At 54.6% G+C, this 21,154-nt stretch overlaps 1 protein-coding gene and 1 long non-coding RNA gene across 6 annotated transcripts in view; one reads left to right on the forward strand and one right to left on the reverse strand.

Moving 5' to 3' along the window:
- Nucleotides 1-75: 75 nt before the first annotated feature.
- The window catches only part of Grin2d (glutamate ionotropic receptor NMDA type subunit 2D), a 40,700-nt gene continuing 19,621 nt past the window's right edge, over nucleotides 76-21,154 (forward strand). The window contains exons 1-10 of one of the 3 annotated variants that reach the window (XM_050121203.1): nucleotides 76-2,847; nucleotides 5,862-6,343; nucleotides 9,820-10,439; nucleotides 13,981-14,095; nucleotides 14,378-14,589; nucleotides 14,808-14,976; nucleotides 15,498-15,651; nucleotides 18,091-18,216; nucleotides 18,356-18,585; nucleotides 19,449-19,609. In XM_050121203.1, the coding sequence (XP_049977160.1) occupies nucleotides 5,888-6,343; nucleotides 9,820-10,439; nucleotides 13,981-14,095; nucleotides 14,378-14,589; nucleotides 14,808-14,976; nucleotides 15,498-15,651; nucleotides 18,091-18,216; nucleotides 18,356-18,585; nucleotides 19,449-19,609 (2,243 nt within the window). In that variant the 5' untranslated portion in view covers nucleotides 76-2,847; nucleotides 5,862-5,887. Of the gene's footprint in view, nucleotides 6,344-8,510; nucleotides 9,740-9,819; nucleotides 10,440-13,980; nucleotides 14,096-14,377; nucleotides 14,590-14,807; nucleotides 14,977-15,497; nucleotides 15,652-18,090; nucleotides 18,217-18,355; nucleotides 18,586-19,448; nucleotides 19,610-21,154 lie in introns of those variants that run through there. The other 2 variants (XM_050121202.1, XM_050121204.1) reach the window with 2 other exon arrangements.
- LOC126488046 (uncharacterized) lies at nucleotides 10,449-14,859 on the reverse strand. 3 transcript variants are annotated; one of them, XR_007588569.1, is made up of 4 exons: nucleotides 14,750-14,859; nucleotides 12,003-12,074; nucleotides 11,023-11,083; nucleotides 10,449-10,718 (listed from the first exon to the last, which is right to left on the reverse strand). It is a non-coding gene; the product is annotated as an uncharacterized lncRNA (long non-coding RNA). The 3 variants fall into 3 exon arrangements; XR_007588570.1 differs by having other exon boundaries at nucleotides 11,023-11,172; XR_007588568.1 differs by having other exon boundaries at nucleotides 11,023-11,254.

Here is a 21,154-nt window from a genome sequence, read left to right on the forward strand (position 1 = left end):
TTGCAGAGTCGTGCCGAATAAACTGTCCTCTGCCTTCTACTAATCTAGAATCCCACACTCCCCGCCCTTAGCAGCGCTTGAGTTCTGAACGCTAAAGATCCTGGAGCTGCCAAGGGTGATGGTGCAACCCGAAATCTTAGCACTGAGAAGATGAAGCAGAGCGATCCACAGTTACAGGCCCAGGGCTCCATAATGACAATCCATCCCCCCCACAAATTATTAATACTACTAATAGTAATGACAACAACAACAACAATAATCCTGGAGATTAAGAGGGTAGATTTCTGGCTTTCTTGGTGTTCTCTAGGTCCAATTCAGTGAGAAGAGCCAGGCCCTCCTGCCACACCCAGCCTACTGCCTCTACAATCCCTTTCTTGGCAATCCCTGTATTACTCAACATTCTAACCTACAGTCACAATCCCGTTCTCCTTCAAGACTCAAACGCCAGGGCCTGGCTCGTTCAGAAGCAGTCCGCATCACCCATGTCCTCCCAGATCTTAGGACACAAGAAGCAGGAAGTCTGATAAGTTAACAGGCCTTGGTCCCAGCGTCCACACACCCCCTCTTCCCTCACCCCCAGCATCCATCCTCAGGGGTCCAGGAGTGCTGAAGCACACTCCTTCCAGTATAACAGAACCTAAGGACTGCCCTCCCAGAGGCAGGATGGAAGCTCAAAGGTAGGGCTATGAGGAGGGCTGTGTCTGTGGCAGAGCGGGACTGAGCTCTCATGGCTGTGAGAGACCATCTGGTCCTTCAGTGAAGGACTTGCTCAGAATCTGGACCCTAGCACGAGGGAGAAGGACGAGGGCCCGGACCTGCCATCTGAGGAAGGGGGCTGGTATCTGGAATCCTAGTTCTGAAAGAAAGGGCCAGGCAGTGGACCCCCCAAGTTTGATAGAGGAGAGCCAAGGGTTGAAATTCTGGGAGGGTCTGGACCCCTGGGTCCGAGGGAGGATGGCTAGGATTTAAATCCCTGGGTCACAGGAAAGAGTGCTGGGGTCGGAGAGAGGAAGGAACTGGGAACCCAACGCCCTAGGAAGAGGGCTGTAGGCTGAGGTGGGAGGACTGGGATCCGACCCCAGTTTGGGGCGGGGGAGACTAGGCTCCTGTCTGCTGGGTCTAAGGGAGGTGAGCTAGCATTTGGACATCTGATTCCAAGGGATAAGGGACTTGGGAGTCTAGAGTACTGGCTCCATGACAGACATCCAGTTTGCTTGCATCTTGCCTCTGGGGCCATAGAACTCACGGGATGAGTCTTAGCATGGCGGATGTTGAAGTCCAGAAGAGGGAGGGGCAATTTCAGGAACCCCCAGTGCTCTGTCTAGGTCCCAAACTGTCTGTTCCAGGCAATGTCCTTGTCCACCCACCTCTGCTTCCTCCCATTTCAACACAGCCCCTCAGTCCCATGTCCCATGAGGAAAACAGAGGCTTTGAAATAGGGTAAGGAGTGGCCCCCTCCCTCAGTCCTAACAGGAGGAGGGGTCCCTAGGGAAGCCGGGGGGGGGGCTGTGGGTCTCCTGGCAGGAAGGAACGGGGACTGAATGTTAATCGCATCCTGAGTGAGTGTGCGAGAACACAGCGAGTGTGTGATTCCCTCACGCTCTGGCTCCTGCAAGCCGTGGCTGCTGCTGCTGCCGCTACCACCTTCCGCCAGCGCCCGCAGCCTCCTCGGCCACCAGCGCCCTGTTGAGGGGTGTCAGCCTGGGTGGGTCCGCCTGGCCCCCAGGGGTCTCTCGTGCTACAGCCATCTGCTAGGTGAGGATGTGTGTCTTGGTGTCAGGCTGGCTGGTGGGGGGGGTGTGTCTGTAAGGGCTGCGGCGGCTGGTAGCTGAGGGAGGAGGGGTCTGTCTGTCTGGACCGACCCTGAGCCTCCTGTCTGCACCTCATGACCCCCCCAATCTGTTCCCTGAGCCCCCAAACCTGGATGGATGGTGTGCACCTGGGTTCTGTGCCTTCTGCCTGCATCCAGCCGAGTGTCTGTGTGTCCCTGGATGCCTGTGTCCTCCTGTCTGTCCAAACAGCCACTGAGAGCAGTGACAACGCGCCTCTGTTGGGGCCCTGCGCAAGCGTGTGTGTGTGTGTGTGTGTGTGTGTGTGTCTCCCTCATCAAGCTCCGGGGGTGTTGAGGGGGAATCCCAGGGAAGTGAGATTGTGTGTGTGTGTGTGTGTGTGTGTGTGTATGCATGTGTGTTTCTGCCTGTGCTTGAGAGGGGGGGGCACGTGGGGGGGGGCGTCTAGAGGTGGCCAAGCAAGGAACGGGCAAGCAGTTCCTCTCTGATAGGCAGCCTCACGCTCCTTATACAAACATACACGAGCCACTGGCTTCAGAGGTGACCCAGACAGACAGACAGAGACAAGAGAGTCGGTGCTGAGAGCACAAAGGGGATGCCAATAAGCTAGGGAGAGGTGATGGGACATGCCAGCCAGAGGAGGAGCCTGGACTAAAGCCGGCAGAGGGGGGCACCCCAGGTGGGCGGAAGGGGATCCCCATGGGGTCAGGCCGCAAGAGGACACCCCAACAGCCTCTGCAATGTCCGGGGCCCAACTTCCAGCGCAACATGTGTAGCCTCATCCTTGTCTAGTCTGGTGGCCGCAACCTTGGGGGACAGGGCAGGGCAGGATCAAGAAGAGGAGGGACAGAGCCGGGACAGGCAAAAGGTCCCCGCCACTGCCTGCGCTGCTGCTGCTGTTGCTGCTGCTGCTGCTGCTGCTGCTGCTACCTCGCTGCCGCCCTCGGCCTGGCCCCCAACCAGCTCCCCAACACTCCACGGAATCTTTGGGTCTCTGGATACCGGTTCCGGTCCTGGCCCCCCAGCAACTCCCCCCACAGAACAGGGTCATGAAAAGGTAAGGCTGGGCAGGGGATGAAGGGGTGGGGGTGGGGATATGGCCCCCTCCAATCTAGGGCAGGGAAAGTTGGCTGGGGACCTCAAGGAGGGAAGGGGTTTGAATGTGAGAAAACCAAACGTCTCTGCCCCCTTATCCCTCAGGGACTATCTTCCATCTGCTCGCGCGCGCACTCTCTCTGCCCCTTTCCTAGGTTTCTACACCTCAAAACCACCCCAGGCCTCTATTCCCCTGCACTTCACCCTGTCCCCGGCAGTGCAGAACTGAATCCCACCTCTGTCGATCTCTGCACCTCACCTTCTCCCTTCTCTACACCCCTTTCCTGCATCAGTCTCCCCATAGCTAGCTATCCCTCTCTCCTTTCGCTCTCCCCTCCCATCTCAGAGCTATGAGTCTGCTATTAATACCCCCGCCAAGGACCTTGAGGGCGTCCAGTGCCCTGCATCCAGCCCCGAGCAGCCACCCCTTCCTCGAGGTTCTGGAATGCCCTTCCAGGACTGGGGTGGGAGACATTGGTTTGTGTGTGCATGAAGTGGGGGACAGGAAATCTCTCTGCAGCACAAGGAGGGGAAGCTGCTGACCACAGCCTCCCCCATTCCCATAATGGTTTAGGGGGGCAATGGAGGCAGAGACCTCCTTCCTCCTTACGCTCTGGACAAGATATGAAAGGAACAACTGGGGAGGCCAGACCTAGTGGGCAGCAAGGATGTTGGGACTGATGGGGTCTGAGCAAAAAAGGGGGGGCTCCTTAAAGGAGAACAAGACAGAAACCAAGATTTCCAGTTGTTGGGGTGGGAAGCGGCCAGGATGTCCGGGTCCTGCGGAAGAAATGAGTGGACCACTGTGCTGGGTGCGGAGGGGGTGCCTGCCAGGCCAAGTCTTCAGTCGGGAATTTAGGGAGGACACCATGAGAGAAAGGAGGGCCAGAACTCCTGACAGAGCAGGCTGGGGAAACCACTGCTTAGGCCACTGTGGGGACCAAGTAGATGGCTAAACTCATGAGGTGGAGGGCGAGATGGACTTTGCCAACCCTGTTCTGAGCTCTGGGGACTGATACTGGGGTGAGATGGCTGGGCAGAAAGGTTGCCCTCAGGAATCCTCCCTTTATGGGAGACAATGCCTCCTGATGGGGTGGGGTTGAGACTGCCCTCCTAGGCCTCACAGTAACAAGAACCTCAGACCCCAAAACTGCAGAGGCCAGGGTCTGAGATGCAAAGGAGGGGGCTGATGGCTGAGCAGCTACCAGGAAGGGAGAGGAGAGCCAGTATTAACCCCGCAGGGGCCAGGCCACAGCTGTGCGTTATTTTGGGGAAAAAGGGGGGGCTATTCTGAGCACGGATTGAGCCAGCTGCTAGGGGAAGGAAAGGCAGTGGAGAGGAGGGACGGGAGGAGGCATGGCCTGCAGGAGGGGGCACCCCCTTCCCTGGGGAGACAGAGGCTCAGGCCCTCCAGAAAGGTGGGATGGCAATTTGGAGGATGAGGTTTCCAGGCAGGGTAGGGGGTGTGGGCCTCTGCCCCAACCCTTGCTGTCTAGAATGGACAAGCCTGTGCTACCATGGCAACAAGACAGGAAACTGACAGCCAAGAGAGAACCCTTCTGTATCTGGACCCTGACCCGTTCAGAAAACCCCCAGTGCAGGCCCTTAGTGCTTTCTGGGAGCAGAGATCAGGCCCCCATGCCGCCTCCATAGATCTAGTATCCAGGAGCCTGGGATCCTAGCCCACCCACCCCAGGCAACTAGTATTCAACAGGGGGCACTGGAGGCAACACTTCCTTTAATTTACTAAATTGCTCTGGGCTGGAAGCCAGGAAGCCCCCCCCCCCAGCAGTGCTCCACAGCTGTGCCCCCAACCCCAAGACTGGCTTGTCATTCAGTTTCATCAAGAACGAAAATGAGGGGGCAGGGACAGGAGGAGGGGGCTAAGAATGGCTTGGGGTGGTGGGTATTTCCTCTCCTTGGATACCCCACTAATTTCTCCCCCCTTTCTCTCCCTGCACACCTGACCCCCTTTTCCTCTCTCATTTCCCCCTTTACTCTCTTCCCTTTATTCTCTTTCCCTCTGCAACCTGGCTCTGCCTTGCTTTCATGTCTGTGCTGGGCATCTCCCGGGTGGGGGTCTGGGTCTCTGCCTTGCCTCGCTATTTCTGTCTTCTCTGTATTTCATTTGCTCTGCCTGCCTTCCTCCATCTCCGTTCCTTCTTCCTGAGGTTGGTGTTTGCCTGACTCTGGGTGGCCGTGGGTTCCTGCCTTCTATACCCCCAACTTTCTCATCTATCTCTCCGTCTCTCCTTGCCTGGCTACCATCCTCTCGCTGGGTCCTTCTCTTGGGTCTTTGTCCATTTGAGCCTCTCCTTCCATTCCTCCCTGATCATATCTAACTGTCCCTTCTCCTTCCATTTCTCCCTGACCATATCTAACTGTCCCCTCTCCTTTGCCCTCACTCTGGTTCTGCTGGTGGTTTTTGTCCCGTCTCTGGGTCTCTTTCCCATCTGTATGATCACTGTCCATCCCATCCCTGCCTTCTCCCCTCTTCTTACCTCTGCATCTTCCCTGACCCCATTACTCACCCCCTCCCGCCTTTGTGTCTCCTGGTTCCCACACTCCATTCCTCCATCTCACCCCCCACCCCTCCCTCTGCTTGGATTCCATCTTTCTCTTCCACTCCCCGCTGTCTCTTCTTGTCTCTGGACTGTGTCTATCTCTCTTCTGCCCCTTTCTCTCTCTCTTCATCTGTTTCTCTCTTGCTTCTGCCTCTCCGTCCCTCACCTAACTTTCTCCTCTCACCCTGACTCTGCGTCTTCCCTCACTATCTGGGTCCCACTGCCACCTTCCCCATCTCCGTTTCTCTATCTCTGTCTCCTCCCGCCGTCTCGGTCTCCCCTCATCTCTGTCCCTCATCCCTGCTTCTCTCCGTGTCTGCCCCTCCCTCTTCTCCATCACCCACCCTTCCCCTCTCGCCCCGTCTCTCCTGTGCCTCCCCTCGGGCTCTGCCCTCGCCTCCCGTCCGCGCAGAGGCCGCCCGGCGGGGCCCGCAGGCGATGCGCGGCGCCGGTGGCCCCCGCGGCCCTCGGGGCCCCGCTAAGATGCTGCTGCTGCTGGCGCTGGCGTGCGCCAGCCCGTTCCCGGAGGAGGCGCCGGGGCCGGGCGCGGCCGGCGGGGGCACGGGCGGGGCGCGGCCGCTCAACGTGGCGCTGGTCTTCTCCGGCCCCGCGTACGCGGCCGAGGCGGCGCGCCTGGGCCCGGCCGTGGCGGCGGCAGTTCGCAGCCCGGGCCTGGACGTGCGGCCAGTGGCGCTGGTGCTCAACGGCTCGGACCCTCGCAGCCTTGTGCTGCAGCTCTGCGACCTGCTGTCGGGGCTGCGCGTGCACGGCGTGGTGTTCGAGGACGACTCGCGCGCGCCCGCCGTCGCGCCCATTCTCGACTTCCTGTCGGCGCAGACTTCGCTGCCCATCGTGGCCGTGCACGGCGGCGCCGCGCTCGTGCTCACGCCCAAGGTGCGCGCGACCGCGGGGGTGGGGCGGGGCCTTGCGGCTGGGGGCGGGGCCGGGCATAGTCTCGTTTGAGTTGGGGTGGGGACGTCCGTCGAGTCGCAGTGCCTAGGGGAAGCTGAAGGGCAAGACTCTGAGAGGCAGGCTTTGAAAGGCGGGACCTATGATAGCTTGAGAGCCGATTTCATCCAGGTTTGGGGGGCTTATAAGGGCGGAGACAGCCACTGGGGGCGGGGTCGTCCTTTGGTCAGTTTCCACGTTGGTGGTAAGAGTCAAGTCTAGCAATCTAACTTGGAGGGGTGTGTTTTATAGTGTTCACGGACCTTCCAGAGATCACTTACAAGGGTCAGATAAACAGGGAGGAGGTGGGTAACAAGTGAAAACTGGGAAAGAACCAATGGTAGAAGTATAGATAGATTTTAGTAAGGGGCGACAGGGGCAGAGACTATTATGGGTCTTGGACAAATAAGAGAAAGAGTCGGTTGGAAAGGAATGAGGTTCAGAAAGAGGTAGAGTCTGGTGAGGAAGTGGTGTTCAGGAAGGCAGGGACAGGGACCATAGGGAAAGAGAATCGGGTCCTGAGGAGAGCGTGGTGGATGGCTCAGCCGAAGCGTGGCGCCTAGAAACGAGAGCGGAGCCATTCCTTCTGAGAAGTGGGGTTCATGAAGAGCAGACTAGCTCAAGGAAGGAGAGAGGGATCCAGTGGAGAGGGCTGAGGCTAGACCCCGTCCAAGCAGTGTAATGAAAGGAGTTTGCCAAGAAAGGAAGTAGGCCTTTGGAGTGGGCTTTGAGAAGGAGCATGTCAAACTGTAAAAGTGTGGAAATGAGGATCCTGAACTGGACGCAGGAAGGAACGAGCCAGCCCAGGCAGTGGGAAGCCAGACACAGACACCTGAAGTGAAGTGGGGAGACGCCTGGGGACAGTGGGTTGTACTGGGCATTTGGTACCAAAGAAGAGACTTGGACTAGCCTAGTTTGCAGACTGAGAAAGATGAAGCCTGTGGGGAGACGCCTGGGGACAGTGGGTTGTACTGGGCATTTGGTACCAAAGAAGAGACTTGGACTAGCCTAGTTTGCAGACTGAGAAAGATGAAGCCTGTGGGGAGACGCCTGGGGACAGTGGGTTGTACTGGGCATTTGGTACCAAAGAAGAGACTTGGACTAGCCTAGTTTGCAGACTGAGAAAGATGAAGCCTAAGAAGGGAGGTACTGGAGGTGAGCAAGTGAAACAGAGAAGTGGGATTGGCTGGAGGACAGAGCCACCTGAGTGGGTGGGGCCTAAATGAGCCAGTTCCCTGCTAGAAAGGCCAGTGGCAGTGTACCCGGTCACTGTGGCATCCCAGGACTCGAAGGTCTGTCCAAAACATTGTGGGAAAGGCCTCTGTCCAACATCCTTGTTCTTGGCTTGATTTGTAGGCCTGGCTGCTGCCTCCATGGAACACTGACACACATGGTCCCTTGTGCCTCCGTTGCTGCTGAGTGTGACCCACTGAACACAGTATCCACTCTGTGTGCAGTGCAGCCTGTCACCTTGAGGGATGCTTAGAGTTCCCTCACTGTCCGTGGGTGGGAGAAGGTGTCCCCCTCATTACTCCAGCTATGCTACAATGCATGCCAGCACCTAGGCCCTGCTAAGGGATGAGGGGCTCTGTGGGTCTCCACTGCACGCTGGGAAGCCCCCTCTTCTCAGGCCAGCTTTCTTGTACCCAGCATCAAGCCAGTGGTATATGCCAAAGGAGAAATCTGATGGCTCTTTGCCCCCGGTTGCAGGAAGGCTTGTGAGGCCTGGGGCCTGCTTAGGTTCAGGATTATAAAGTTGAGTTGAGGGAGGTTGGGCCATATGGAATTTACGCTCTAATGAAGAAAACAAACGAAGCCACCAATAGTGAAATCTGCCCTGGGGGAACCGTTAATGACTGAGGCTAAGGCTCCAATGGATGGTAATCAAGAGAGGCCTCCTGAGGAGGTGGTGTCTGTGCTGGCCCTGAAGGATGATGAGAGGTCGCTAGGCTTGGAAGAACCTGGGAATGTGTCCCCAGGAGGGACAACTGCTAAGGGCGAAGCTTGGAAGAAGCATTGTGTGTGAGAGAAAGACCTAGGCAGAGTGGCTGGAGCCAGCAGAGAGCTGGGAAGGCAGAAGACAAGCTCAGACAGACCTTGTGCTTGGGCCACAGCGGGTACTTTATTTGGTTTTGATTCTAAAGTAGAATTCTTGGAAGGTTTTCAATTGAGAAGTGATGTATTCCATTTAATATTCCGAAATGATCACTTTGGTTCTGCTTGGAGAACAAACTAAAAGACATGAGAATGGACGCAGCAGTGTATCAGAGAGCTGCAGATGTCTGGGCAAGAGCACCGTGGTGCGGTGGTACTGAGGAGAGGAGGGGACAGAAGAGCGGGAGTTCAGAGTCGGTTCTGTTCTAGATGTGATGCTATGTGAGATCCTAGAGGGAAGGAGAGAGGGTTCTGGGTTTGGGGGTGCTGGAAAGAGTCAAGACACCTGCTTTTGACAGGCAGGTTCTCGAGACACGTGTGGAAACCCTGGTTTGCAGAAGGTGACTAGAAAGTGGGATAGGTTTGTCTGAAGCTCACAAGAACGGCTGTGACCAAAGATGGGGCCCTGGGCACGCGGCTGAGCTCCCTGCAGCAAGGAAGCCGGACTGTGACTGCTCCATCCAGCAGCAGCTGCAGAGCCACAGGTGGCCGACGAGCACTGGCATGGTGCAGCTGAGGAACTACAGTTGTTTTTTCAGTTTAATTTGAATAGCTACACGTTGCGAGTGGCTACAACACTGGAAAGTGCTAGAGACGATATTTAAAGCCATGGTGTTAATGGCCTTGCTAGGGAGCGTGGACAGAAAAGGAAAGGAACACCAGAAAGACCCCTTACATTGTTTAGGGTTCTGATTCAGGAACAGAGGCCAAAAAGGGAGACAGAAATGGGGGCTAAGAGGGCAGGAGGGAAATGAAAGGGTCAGTCTATTCCACTTGAAAGAAAGAGTACCCTTCAGCATCCTCACTGCATGATGGGAATTGTAGTTCTGCTCTTTGCAAATTAGGCTAGAGTGCCTCAGGGGATACTGGGAAGATGTGGGGTGAATTCATGGTAGTAATATCATGTACTGCCACAGATAAACCCACAAACCTCAGCAGCTCACCCCAGTAGGTTGTTTCTCGCTCATACAAACTCCAAATGGGGCATCCTGACTGGAGGTATCCATCCCTCCTGTGATTACGAGACCCTAGGCCTTCAGAGTTTTCCTCCGAGTCTCTACAGCTGCCCTCAGACAGGAGAGTAAGGTTCAGGGTGAGATTTTTTAAGGTGGGTCTGGAAGAACTGTTATGTGGTTAAACATAACCCAGATGAAGCCAGTGCTACAGAAGGAAAAGGAGCCAGGCCTGGTAAGCAGCCATGGCAGAAGCTGTGGTGCCACTGGCTCAGGCAACTGTGGTCTGCTCACTGGTCCTCCCTGTCCCCGCAGGAGAAGGGCTCCACCTTCCTGCAGCTCGGCTCCTCTACAGAGCAGCAGCTGCAGGTCATTTTTGAGGTGCTGGAGGAGTACGACTGGACATCCTTTGTGGCAGTAACCACGCGTGCCCCAGGCCATCGGGCCTTCTTGTCATACATCGAGGTGCTGACTGATGGCAGCATGGTAGGCTGGGAGCATCGAGGAGCGCTGACACTGGACCCCGGGGCTGGTGAAGCCGTCCTGGGCGCACAGCTCCGGAGTGTCAGCGCGCAGATCCGCCTGCTCTTCTGTGCCCGCGAGGAGGCAGAGCCTGTTTTCCGGGCAGCAGAAGAGGCTGGCCTCACTGGGCCTGGCTACGTCTGGTTCATGGTGGGACCTCAGCTGGCTGGAGGCGGGGGCTCCGGGCTCCCTGGGGAACCCCTTCTTCTGCCAGGAGGTGCCCCACTGCCTGCGGGGCTATTTGCAGTGCGCTCTGCTGGCTGGCGTGACGACTTGGCACGTCGAGTGGCTGCTGGTGTGGCGGTGGTGGCCAGAGGTGCCCAAGCCCTGCTGCGAGACTATGGCTTCCTGCCTGAACTGGGTCATGACTGCCGCGCCCAGAATCGCACCCACCGTGGGGAGAGTCTGCACAGGTGATTAGGGATTGTTTGGAGCACCCAGTAATGAGTGGCCCGGGTTAGAGCTCATCCCGGCTCTCACTTGCTTTTCTGTGGAAATTTGAATGATCTTTCTGGGGGTGATTTGGGAAGCACCTGGTTTACAAAGGGTTTGTTTCCATTATTTCATGATTTTAAGGCTGGGCATGGTGGTAAAAGACTGAAATCCCAGGCACTTCAGGAGTGGAGGCAGGAGACGCAGTGGTTCTGCGTCATCCTTGTCTGCGCTTCAGCCTGGGCTGCATGAAACACTGTCTGGAAACAAAACTGTGGGATTTTAGTTCAGTGTGGCAGTACAGACTTGCCGTCCCAGCACTCTGAAGACGGGGGCAAGAAATAAGCCTAAAATATCTAAAACAGAAATACCCATTTTCTTTTATATTTTAATGTTTTTGCCAAAATGTGTCTTATTATTATAATTCAATCATTTTGAATTGGCACTGGGCTTGTTTGTTTTGTAAGTAAAAACAGTGACAATTGATAGCACCTTAAACTGGATAACGCCCCCCCCCACTATGAGCTGAGTCTCAGTAACAAAAAGACCCAATGGTCTAGTTACCTGTGCAAGGCAGACATTTTTCTCTGTCTTGTAACATCCGAGAGATGAGTGCCCGGCAGTCCTGTTGTCAGGAGACAGGCTCCATGTGGTAATTCTGTTTTTCTACTCTTTGCACAGTACAAGTTGGGTTGTAGGCATGGCAGAATGAGCCTTGTCCAGAGAAGGAGGAAGGATATAGCAAAGAGCCAGCAACTTGTAGTGATAGAGAGGGCATAGGTCTCACATCTTATTACTGAAAACAATGACATACTGATTGTTCAAGGCATAGCCATTCTGCGTAAACATCCCTGCTGATTGACTAGACTCCCATTCTGATGGGCTGGTGCTAACAGTTAGATATTTTAATGGCACCCCCGCATGTGGCTGCAAAGTGCTGGGTGTGTCCACCAATACTGTGGCTGTGGGTCCAGCTTACACCTTATGACGTTCAAAAAAAAACTGGGTGCGACAGAAGGAAGACCATTAATCCGGAGCCCGGTTGAGTCTGGGAGGAGGTGGTGGGTGCAGAAGAGGACCTAAGGGAGGAGAATGGCCAGCTGGGTTGGGAATCAGGACCCCAGAACAAGAGGGTAAGAGAAGGATCCTGTGATCGTAAACACCGAGCGCCTGCTAGGAACCAGGGCTCATGCTGGGCCCTGGGAACACAGGGATGAATAAGACCACAGACTTCTTCAAAGACTGCATGACCTAAAGAGCTGACATACAGGGATGGGAATAATGGCCACACAGTGTGAGGCTGGCGGTAATGGAGACAGCAGCAGCCTTAGGGGACGTGGGGGAGGAATCCTGCCCAACCAGGACATTTTTGGTTGCAAAAAGCAGTCTCGTTTAAATTTCCCCAGGAGAAAGCGGGTTCATTGGAAAGATAAACATGCACTGAGCAGACTTCAGGAATCGAGGCCAAGTCCGGGCCAGCCTCTCTTTCATCTCCTGACTTTGTCTTTCTGATTCTGCACACACACACATACACACAGGCTTACCTTTCCCAGCCTCTGTTCAGATCTTAATCCATAGTTTCTCCTTCCTCATAACTTTAGAACCTACAAGGCTCGCTGTAGACCAGCGAGACACCCAAGAGAAAAGTGGTTAGTGACAATCAGTTTACAGGCCACGCAGCTGTGGGGTAAGCTACAGTGTCAGGGGGGTTTCCTGGAAGAAAGAATTCTAGACTAAGACCTAGGGATGAACGACCAGCCAAACACCCATCCACTGGGAAACCCCTACTGAGAGTCTATGTGACGAGCACCGCTTTGACACAAAAGAACCAAAGTTGGGTGTGGTGGTTTACTCCTTTAATCCCAGCACTCAGCAGAGCCCAGAGCTCAAGACTGGCGTGGTCTCGGTAGTGAGGTCCAGGCCAGCCAAAGATATGGACATCTACATCTACATATGTATGAGCAGCATATAGAGAGATGGACAGACAGACAGTCAGACCCTGGCTCACAGAACTGCTGAAACAATCCCCTGCTTTCACAGAGCGACAGTCTGAGGAGGGCGAGTGAGGGAAGGGTGCCAAGTAGAGAACAGGCAAGGAAAGAGAGAGCTGCCCTCAGGTGGCAGCCTCTGAGATGAGGTAAAAGGTCTAGGGGGTTAGAACATATCAGGCAGGTAAAGCTTCGAGGTTAAACTGATACGATGGAGGAGGAGCTGGAGAGATAGCTTAGCAGTTAAGAGAACTTGCTGCTCTTGCAGAGGTCCCAGGTTGGGTTCCCAGCACCGATATCGGGTAGCTCACAACCACACACACACACACACACACACACAGAGTTCCTGGGGATGCAATGCTTTCTTCTGGCCTCCATGGGCCCTTGTACACGCGTGGAGCAATAAGTGCACTCAGGCACACACACATACACATACGTTTCTTTAAAATCGCTGTACATAGATGGAGGAAACAGGGAAGAGCAAGTCCACAAGGGCAGCCGGGATTCAGCCAGCTGTGTGGCCAGGATAGAATGGCCCAAAGGAGACGGGCAGGGCCTTCAAGCCTGCTTCAGTCGAAGGGTATTCAGCAGCTTCACCAGATATGGAGAACATTCATTCCAAGCATGATCAAAACACATAGAAAGACCCAAGGGGGAAAAACACAGGCAAACACAGCCGCCATAGCACAGAACAAATGAGGGGTGATGAGGTCAGGAAGGTGGGTGGGACCAAAGCTTTGCCTTGTGTGCACAGTTGTAAGGCTTAAGACAGGTCCTGGGGGTGGGGACTGGCATAGAATCAGCTTTAGTTGTAGAAAGACTTCTCTGGGTGGGATACAGACTGGAAAGCCAGGCCGGAGCCCCAGGAGAGGGTCCAGGACTATAGGGGGTGGAGAGAGGTGGGTGAGGAAGAAGGGGACTTGCAAATGGTAGCCTAGCTGCAGGACAGCGGGAGCAGCGGATGAGTGATAGTGGGAGAGCTGCTGTACTTTGGACAGGAAAGATGTTCAGGAACCTAGAGATTCCCAGGGAGCTGCTGTACTCTGGACAGGTAAGATGTTCAGGAACCTAGAGATTCCCAGGGAGCTGCTGTACTCTGGACAAGAAAGATGTTCAGGAACCCAGAGATTCCCAGGGAGCTGCTGTACTCTGAAGAGGGAAGATGTTCAGGAACCCAGAGATTCCCAGGAGCTTCCTCCCAGGAGAAGGACACTTGAGCTGAGTATGTGCAGCATTGCGGAGCTGGTCAAGATGAAAAAGTTCTACAGGAACAGCACAACCCTCACCAAGGCTTGGCGGCAGTAAACGCTCCCCATGTTCCAAGTGACACCACATTTAGTGCTGTTTAGAGTTTCCAGGTGGGAAGCCACCAGACAGAGAGTTTCAGAAAAGGTGAAACCATGGCATGCAAGGACTTGAAGGTGTCAGCGCCAAGCTGAAAGTGTGGACCTGGTCCTGGGGCCTGGCAGCTAGGGCTGGTGAGAGAAGAGGCTCAGCCCTCGGCACCCACTGGACCTCCCTTTCTCCTGGGCAGGTACTTCATGAACATCACCTGGGATAACCGAGACTACTCCTTCAATGAAGACGGCTTTCTGGTGAACCCTTCACTGGTGGTCATCTCCCTCACCAGGGACAGGACATGGGAAGTGGTGAGTGGCCCAGACTCCAGGCATCCGTGGGAGGGCGCCTGGATCCCTGGATCTGAGGGAGGAGGCTGGGGACTGGACCCCAGATCTGAGGGAGGAGAGACAGGTCTAGACTTCGAGGTCCTATCGAAAGTCATAATTGAAGGCCCAGGTCCTGGTCTGAAGGAGGAAGGAGCAAGGAATCTGGGTTCTGGAGGAAGATGGGACCCACAGTCCAGAAAAGCCAGGACACCCTGGAATGCCCCCAGGAAGTATGACTTGGTTCTTTTTTTTTTTTCCCCCAAGGTGGGCAGCTGGGAACAACAGACCCTCCGCCTCAAGTACCCGCTATGGTCCCGCTATGGCCGCTTCCTGCAGCCAGTGGATGACACACAGCACCTCACCGTGGCCACACTGGAGGAGAGACCCTTTGTCATTGTGGAGCCAGCGGACCCCATCAGCGGCACTTGCATTAGAGACTCAGTCCCCTGCCGGACCCAGCTCAACCGTACCCACAGGTGACAGCCCCAGATCCAGCTGGTTCAGCTTCCTCTTCCCCCAGAGGTACAGCGTGTGGTCAGGCCCCAGCTCCTCGGCCCTCCAGCTGGGTGACCTGGGGGATGCTTCAGTCTCCCAAGAAAGCACGAGCCATAGTTTTAGCTGCTGCTTGTCCCTCACCTCATGGGAGCGCCTAACAGTGGTCCCCAACCTCTCCAAGCTTGCTCTCTCCCCGCAGTCCTCCGCCTGACGCTCCCCGCCCGGAGAAGCGGTGCTGCAAGGGCTTCTGCATTGACATTCTGAAGAGGCTGGCGCACACCATTGGCTTCAGCTATGACCTCTACCTGGTCACCAATGGCAAGCATGGCAAGAAGATCGATGGAGTCTGGAACGGCATGATTGGTGAGGTAAGAGGCGGGGCAGAACCTGTGGGCGAGGAATCTGAGGATTCTAGGGAGCGGGGGCGTGGCCAAGGGAGTCTGCTGGGCTTGCTAAGGGTGCAGCCTGAGGTGGGCTGAGGGCTGAGGGCATCTTCAGAGGTACAGCCAAGAGAACTGCAAGTTCTGAGAGCGTCAGAAGGGAGCTTGGAGAAACAGCTAGAAGGGTGGCACTCCTGGGAAGTGGGGGTGGGAGGACAAAATTCATGGGAAGGGCTTTTGGAGGGTGGAACTCCAAGAAGGGGGCAAGTGGGGAGGCTGAATCCCTAGCCTTAAGCAAGTGAAGCGGATGTGGGTGAGTAGAGGAGCCCTGCTCCTGCTTCTGCTCTCTCTCCCTTACTTCCCCTGCCCCTCTGTTCCCCTCCTCACTCATCAGCCAGACCTCCTAGCCTGTCTCCCACATCATCACTGTCTCCCAGGGTCAGGCTTTGCCCAGCGCTGGCCTCTGTCCCCTGAGCTGCTTCCCTTGCCAACTCCTCGATCCACCCCAGGTGTTCTATCAGCGTGCGGACATGGCCATCGGCTCTCTTACCATCAATGAGGAGCGGTCCGAGATCGTGGACTTCTCCGTCCCCTTTGTAGAGACAGGCATCAGCGTCATGGTGGCACGCAGCAATGGCACTGTGTCCCCCTCTGCCTTCCTCGGTGAGCCAGCCAGGACAGGGATTCACACTTAGCCAAGGCCAGGACAACTGCCTCAAAGAGTGTGGGCCCTGAGTCCTGTCCCAGGGTTACCTGCGCTGGTGTCTGACTCCCACGAAGGACTCTCACTTCCAAGCTCCAGGCTCCTGATCCTGGGAGAAATCCTTTCTCTGGCAGGGATTTCAGCGGGAAGCTCAGCCAGCGTGAGCTCAGGAGCCCTCGGTTGCAGTGCCTGCCACAGCTCTGATCCTGGATTTGCAATCAGTAGTTGTTTGACTTTTGTTTACTTTGGTTTGGTTTGGGTTTTTTGTTTTGTTTTGTTTTTCCAGGTAGGGTCTCTCTATCTAGTTCTGGCTGTACAAGAACTCAGAACTCAGAGAGATCCACCTGCCTCTGCTTTCTGAGTACTGGGATTAAAGGTGTGCCCCATCACACCCAACCAGATTTTTGGTTTTGTTTCATTTTACTTCAAGATTTATTTTTGTTTTATGTGCATTGGTGTTTTCCCTGCATGTATGACTGTGTTAGGGTGCCACATCCCCTGGAGCTGGAGTTACAGACAGGTGTGAGCTGCTATGTGGGTGCTGGGAATTGAACCTGGGTCCTCTGGAAAAACAGCCAGTGCTCTTAACCAATAAGTCATCTCTCCAGCCCAGTAGTAATTTTTTTTTCGAGACAGGGTTTCTCTTGTGTAGCTCTGACTGTCCTAGAACTTGCTCTGTAGACCATGCTGGCCTCAAAATCACAGATATTCACTCATTTCCGCCTCCCAAATGCTGGGATTAAAGGCATGCACAACCACCACCAGGGAGATTTTTGTTTCTGTTTTTTGAGATATGGACTTACTATGTAGCTTAGGTTGACCTTGAACATGCAACCACTCTTTTAATCTCTGTCTCCTGAACTCAAGGATTTCTTTCTCTCTCTCTCTCTCTCTCTCTCTCTCTCTCTCTCTTTCTTTCTTTCTTTCTTTCTTTCTTTAAGATGGCTTTCCAAGGCTAGGTATACCCAGGCTCAAAAATGAGGAGGGATTTTGTTTGTTTATTTGTTTGTTTGTTTAGTGTTTTTTCAGTGCAGGAGATTGACTCTAAGACCTGGAGGACCATGGTGACTAAGACAGACAAATTCTTACCTCCTAGGAGCTGCCTGCCTCTTTAGGGGATACAGACTAGACCAGTTCCCATGGTAATAGATACCATGAGAAATCAGGCTGATGTGGAGAGAGAGAGGGGGGCACAGGGTAGAGGTTGATGTGGGTAGGAGAGAGAGGCCTTCTTGAAGAAGGAATTTCACCTTTGTAAAGATTTGAAAAAAAAAGACCACTGGAGGCAGGCAGCAACCAGCATATGGAGGGTGTGACGACTGCCCGAGACTGTGGCTGGCCTGTGTGACTGGTGAGGAGCCTGGTGAAAGGGTGGTCAGACGGCTGAGCAGGAGGTGTATCTGGCTGGACTGGGACTCTAATACTAAGTCTGGTGACAAGGGCTTAACTTCAGAAGGTAATGAGGATATGTGCTCGCTGTGAATTGATGATAGCCCTGTGGGAGCAGGAAGCTGGCAGGGGTAGGGGCTGCCGCAGTGACCCTGACACAAAGGATGAAGATGTGTAGGAAGCTGGCGGGGTGGGGGCTACCGCGGTGACCCTGACACAAAGGATGAAGATGTGTAGGAAGCTGGCGGGGTGGGGGCTACCGCGGTGACCCTGACACAAAGGATAAAGATGTGCAGGAAGCTGGCGGGGTGGGGGCTGCCGCAGTGACCCCCGACACAAAGGATGAAGATGTGCAGAAGCATGGCGGCAAGGTCGGATGGATGCAAGTTTGGGGTGGTCAGGAAGCCACATTGTGGTACCTTGTGTAGAAACACCATCTCTGGAGACAGCAGACGTGGGCAAGAGAACAAGGCTAGCAGGTCACTTCCGTTTCCCCTTTGCTCTGGCCATCTAAGCAAGGCTCCTCAGAGAGAGAGAGAGAGGACAGAAGGAGAAAGATCCTTTCCCTTGGGGACCAGGCGATCCTTTCCCTTGGGGACCAGGCTTGTTCCTTGCTGACCGTGGGGGTGTGGAGGACTAGCCCAAGGAGCTTGAGGAGCAGGAGCAAGGAGCGGGGGCAAAATTTGTCATCTATGACCAAGAAAGATGGATGACAAGGAGTGTGGCCTGGGGCTGGGTTGTCATGGGTGCCCAGATGCAGAGCCTGGGGTGGCAGTATAACCCCTGAGTGGAAGCTAAGAGGTGAAGATTCAGACCCTGGGCTCAGGGAGCATTTAGGAGACCGCTAGACTAGGGGGTGAGAGCTACAGAAATGGTCCCGATAGCTCTTGGGATGTACTGATAGTCTGTCCGTGAAGTGGGCACCAGAAAAGGGAACAGATGGATGGAGTCAACTGGGCTCCACCTGGTCCCCCAAGCCCCTGCTCGGCTGACACCTCCCGTGTCCCCAGAGCCCTACAGCCCCGCTGTGTGGGTGATGATGTTCGTCATGTGCCTCACCGTGGTTGCCGTCACCGTTTTCATCTTTGAGTACCTCAGTCCTGTAGGCTATAACCGCAGCCTGGCCACGGGCAAACGTGAGTCCCCTTCCTGCCTGACCCTATGCAGAACTATATTTCCCAGTAGCCCCTGGAGTAGAGCTAAAAACGGCAGTCCTTTCTCCTCTCCTGGAAAGTGGAAGGAATGTGAGGTACCTTCCTGTCCTGGCCCCCACAGGCCCTGGTGGCTCAACCTTCACCATTGGGAAATCCATCTGGCTGCTGTGGGCCCTGGTGTTCAACAACTCGGTGCCAGTGGAGAATCCGCGGGGCACCACCAGCAAGATCATGGTTCTGGTGTGGGCCTTCTTCGCCGTCATCTTCCTCGCCAGCTACACAGCCAATCTGGCTGCCTTCATGATCCAGGAGGAGTATGTGGACACCGTGTCTGGGCTCAGTGACCGAAAGGTGCGTACAGGGGTAGGCCAGCTGGCTCGTCACCTGTCCCAGAACAGAGAGGTTCCAGAGCAGTAGAGATGGGAGGTTTGGAAGAGGATGAATGATTTAAACGGTTCTGGGTGTCCCCAGTGTCCCAGGAGCAGCAATGCAATAAAGACGTCATTCATACTGCAGCTAGTCCACGGGAGACTGTGCTTGAGGAGATACGCCAGCCAGGAGTTACTAGAAATGTAATAACACAACATCAGGACGTCCAGGAGTCAATCTCGGGCTAATGATGCAGGCCTGTAGTCACTGCCCTCCAGAGGTGGAGGCAGAGGACCATGAGTTCAAGGACAGGCTGGCTATGTAGTGCGTCCCTGTCTCAAATAAGAACAGCAGTCAAGTCAACTCCAGATTTTTAATTAGATTCAACATGCATAAAACCATTCCATCAAAGCACTCAGAATGCCCACCCTCTGGGCTTGTGCTCTTGCCGTGTGGCGCCAGCCACAGAACACAGGGATAGCAGTCGTGAGGGACACTGTGAGGTTACAGTGGCTACCCAGCCTCTCAGACTGTTGGCGGGTTGTGGGGTAGATGGGATAGGTTGCATTGAGCACTGTTTTCAGTGGAATAAAGATAGAATAGCAGAATAAACAGAAACCATACATTACATACCATACCTTACATGTAGCAAGGGGAGTGTGGTTCTGTCTGCACTCTGAGCCAGCACACCCCTGTGCCTACATTTGTGCTTACACACAGAGCTATTTCTGAATAGACTGCTTAGCCCACTCCAGAGCCAGCAAACTAAGGGCTGGCTCTCCAGAATGGGGCATTGGATTTGGGAGTTTCCTAGAGGCTACATTAACAATTCCCCTTCTGTTCAGTTCCAGAGGCCCCAGGAGCAATACCCACCCCTGAAGTTTGGGACGGTGCCCAACGGGTCTACAGAGAAGAACATCCGCAGCAACTACCCTGACATGCACAGTTACATGGTGCGCTACAACCAGCCGCGAGTGGAGGAGGCTCTCACGCAGCTCAAGGCAGGGTCAGCGCAGACTCGGGCAATGGGGCCTCGAGCGTTTGGGGAGGGGTGGGACCCCCCGTCTGAGGTCAGCCTGGGGCAGTTCACTAAGGGGGCCTGGAAGACTCAGAGCTTCAGTGCTTTGTAACCGTAGACACTTGATACAACGCTCTGAATCTGTTTCTTGTACGTAGTCAGGATCATAAAGGCAGCTCCTTGGTACGAAGTTTGGTCAGGAGTGGTGGCATGTGCCTTTAATTCTGCCATTTGGAATTAAAGTGGGGGCAGCTCTTGGTGAGCTCCAGGCCAGCCAGGGCTTCATACTGAGACCTTGTCTTAAAACGACCAGAACAACATAGTTAACCCCACAGAACAGTGGCCAGAGCATGGTGGCTCTCTGTAGACAGATTTTTCTTTGAGCTGCCAGCTCACAAAAATGACATGACTTATTATTAATTATGAAAGCTTGCCTATAGCTTAGGCTTGTCCCACTAGCTCCTATAACTTAAATTAACCCATTTCTATTCATCTGTTTTGTCTCATGGGCTTTTTACCTCTCTTCCATCCTGTACCTCCTGCTTCCTCTCCATCCCTTCTGGGTCTTCCTGTACCTAGACTCATCTCCTCTTCTCAGAGGGCCCGCCCATCTCCTCCTGCCTAGCTATTGGCCCTTCAGCTCTTTATCAACCAACTGGAAGGCGCCTTGGCAGAGCCACATCCGCACACACAGATTACTCCATGGCGGCTTTGCCATAGTTATTGTGCTGTTATCATCAGTTCTGAACTCTGCAGTGAACATCTGGGTTACAGGAAAGGGTCTGTATTTTTTTTTTTTTTGGTTTTTCAAGACAGGGTTTCTCTGTGGCTTTGGAGCCTATCCTGGAACTAGCTCTGTAGACCAGGCTGGTCTCGAACTCACAGAGATCCGCCTGCCTCTGCCTCCCGAGTGCTGGGATTAAAGGCGTGCGCCACCATCGCCCGGCGGTCTGTAATTTTTTATGTTAGCTCTGTAAATCATAGGTATACAGTTAAATTCAGTCCCCAGAGTGTAGCACCCTGATATGGCAAACCTAGTTTAGGTCCTGGGTTGTGATTCAGTAGTAGAGGGCTGGCCTGGTGTGCCCCAAACCCAGGGTCTGTTCCCCAGCACGGCGGTTTCCTAGGTTGAGTGCCCCTCATTTATTTAGTCTTTCAGCATGGTTTTTTTCTTATTGCCTTTTTGTGCTGGACTAATATTAGACAGACATTTCCTGTTCTCAGTTCCTGAGGGTCTAGGGTGAAAAATGAGTATCAAACACACAAACTGGCAGGGTCACCGGGCGTCAGAGTGGGCCCCTCGGCAGGGTCACCGGGCGTCAGAGTGGGCCCCTCGGCAGGGTCACCGGGCGTCAGAGTGGGCCCCTCGGCAGGGTCACCGGGCGTCAGAGTGGGCCCCTCGGCAGGGTCACATCACCAGGTGTCAGGTGGCCTTCTAGGAAGAGGGAGTGTGTCCACGCTCTCAGGGTAGATGCAGAGCCTTGAGGCAGAGGTGTACGGAGTCCCTGAGGTAGCTGTGGAGGGATCGGGAAG

This window comes from Alexandromys fortis, unplaced genomic scaffold (assembly GCF_014885135.2).
Source record: "Alexandromys fortis isolate MF-2015 unplaced genomic scaffold, M_Fortis_MF-2015_v1.1 scaffold_161, whole genome shotgun sequence".
NCBI lineage: Eukaryota > Metazoa > Chordata > Mammalia > Rodentia > Cricetidae > Alexandromys > Alexandromys fortis.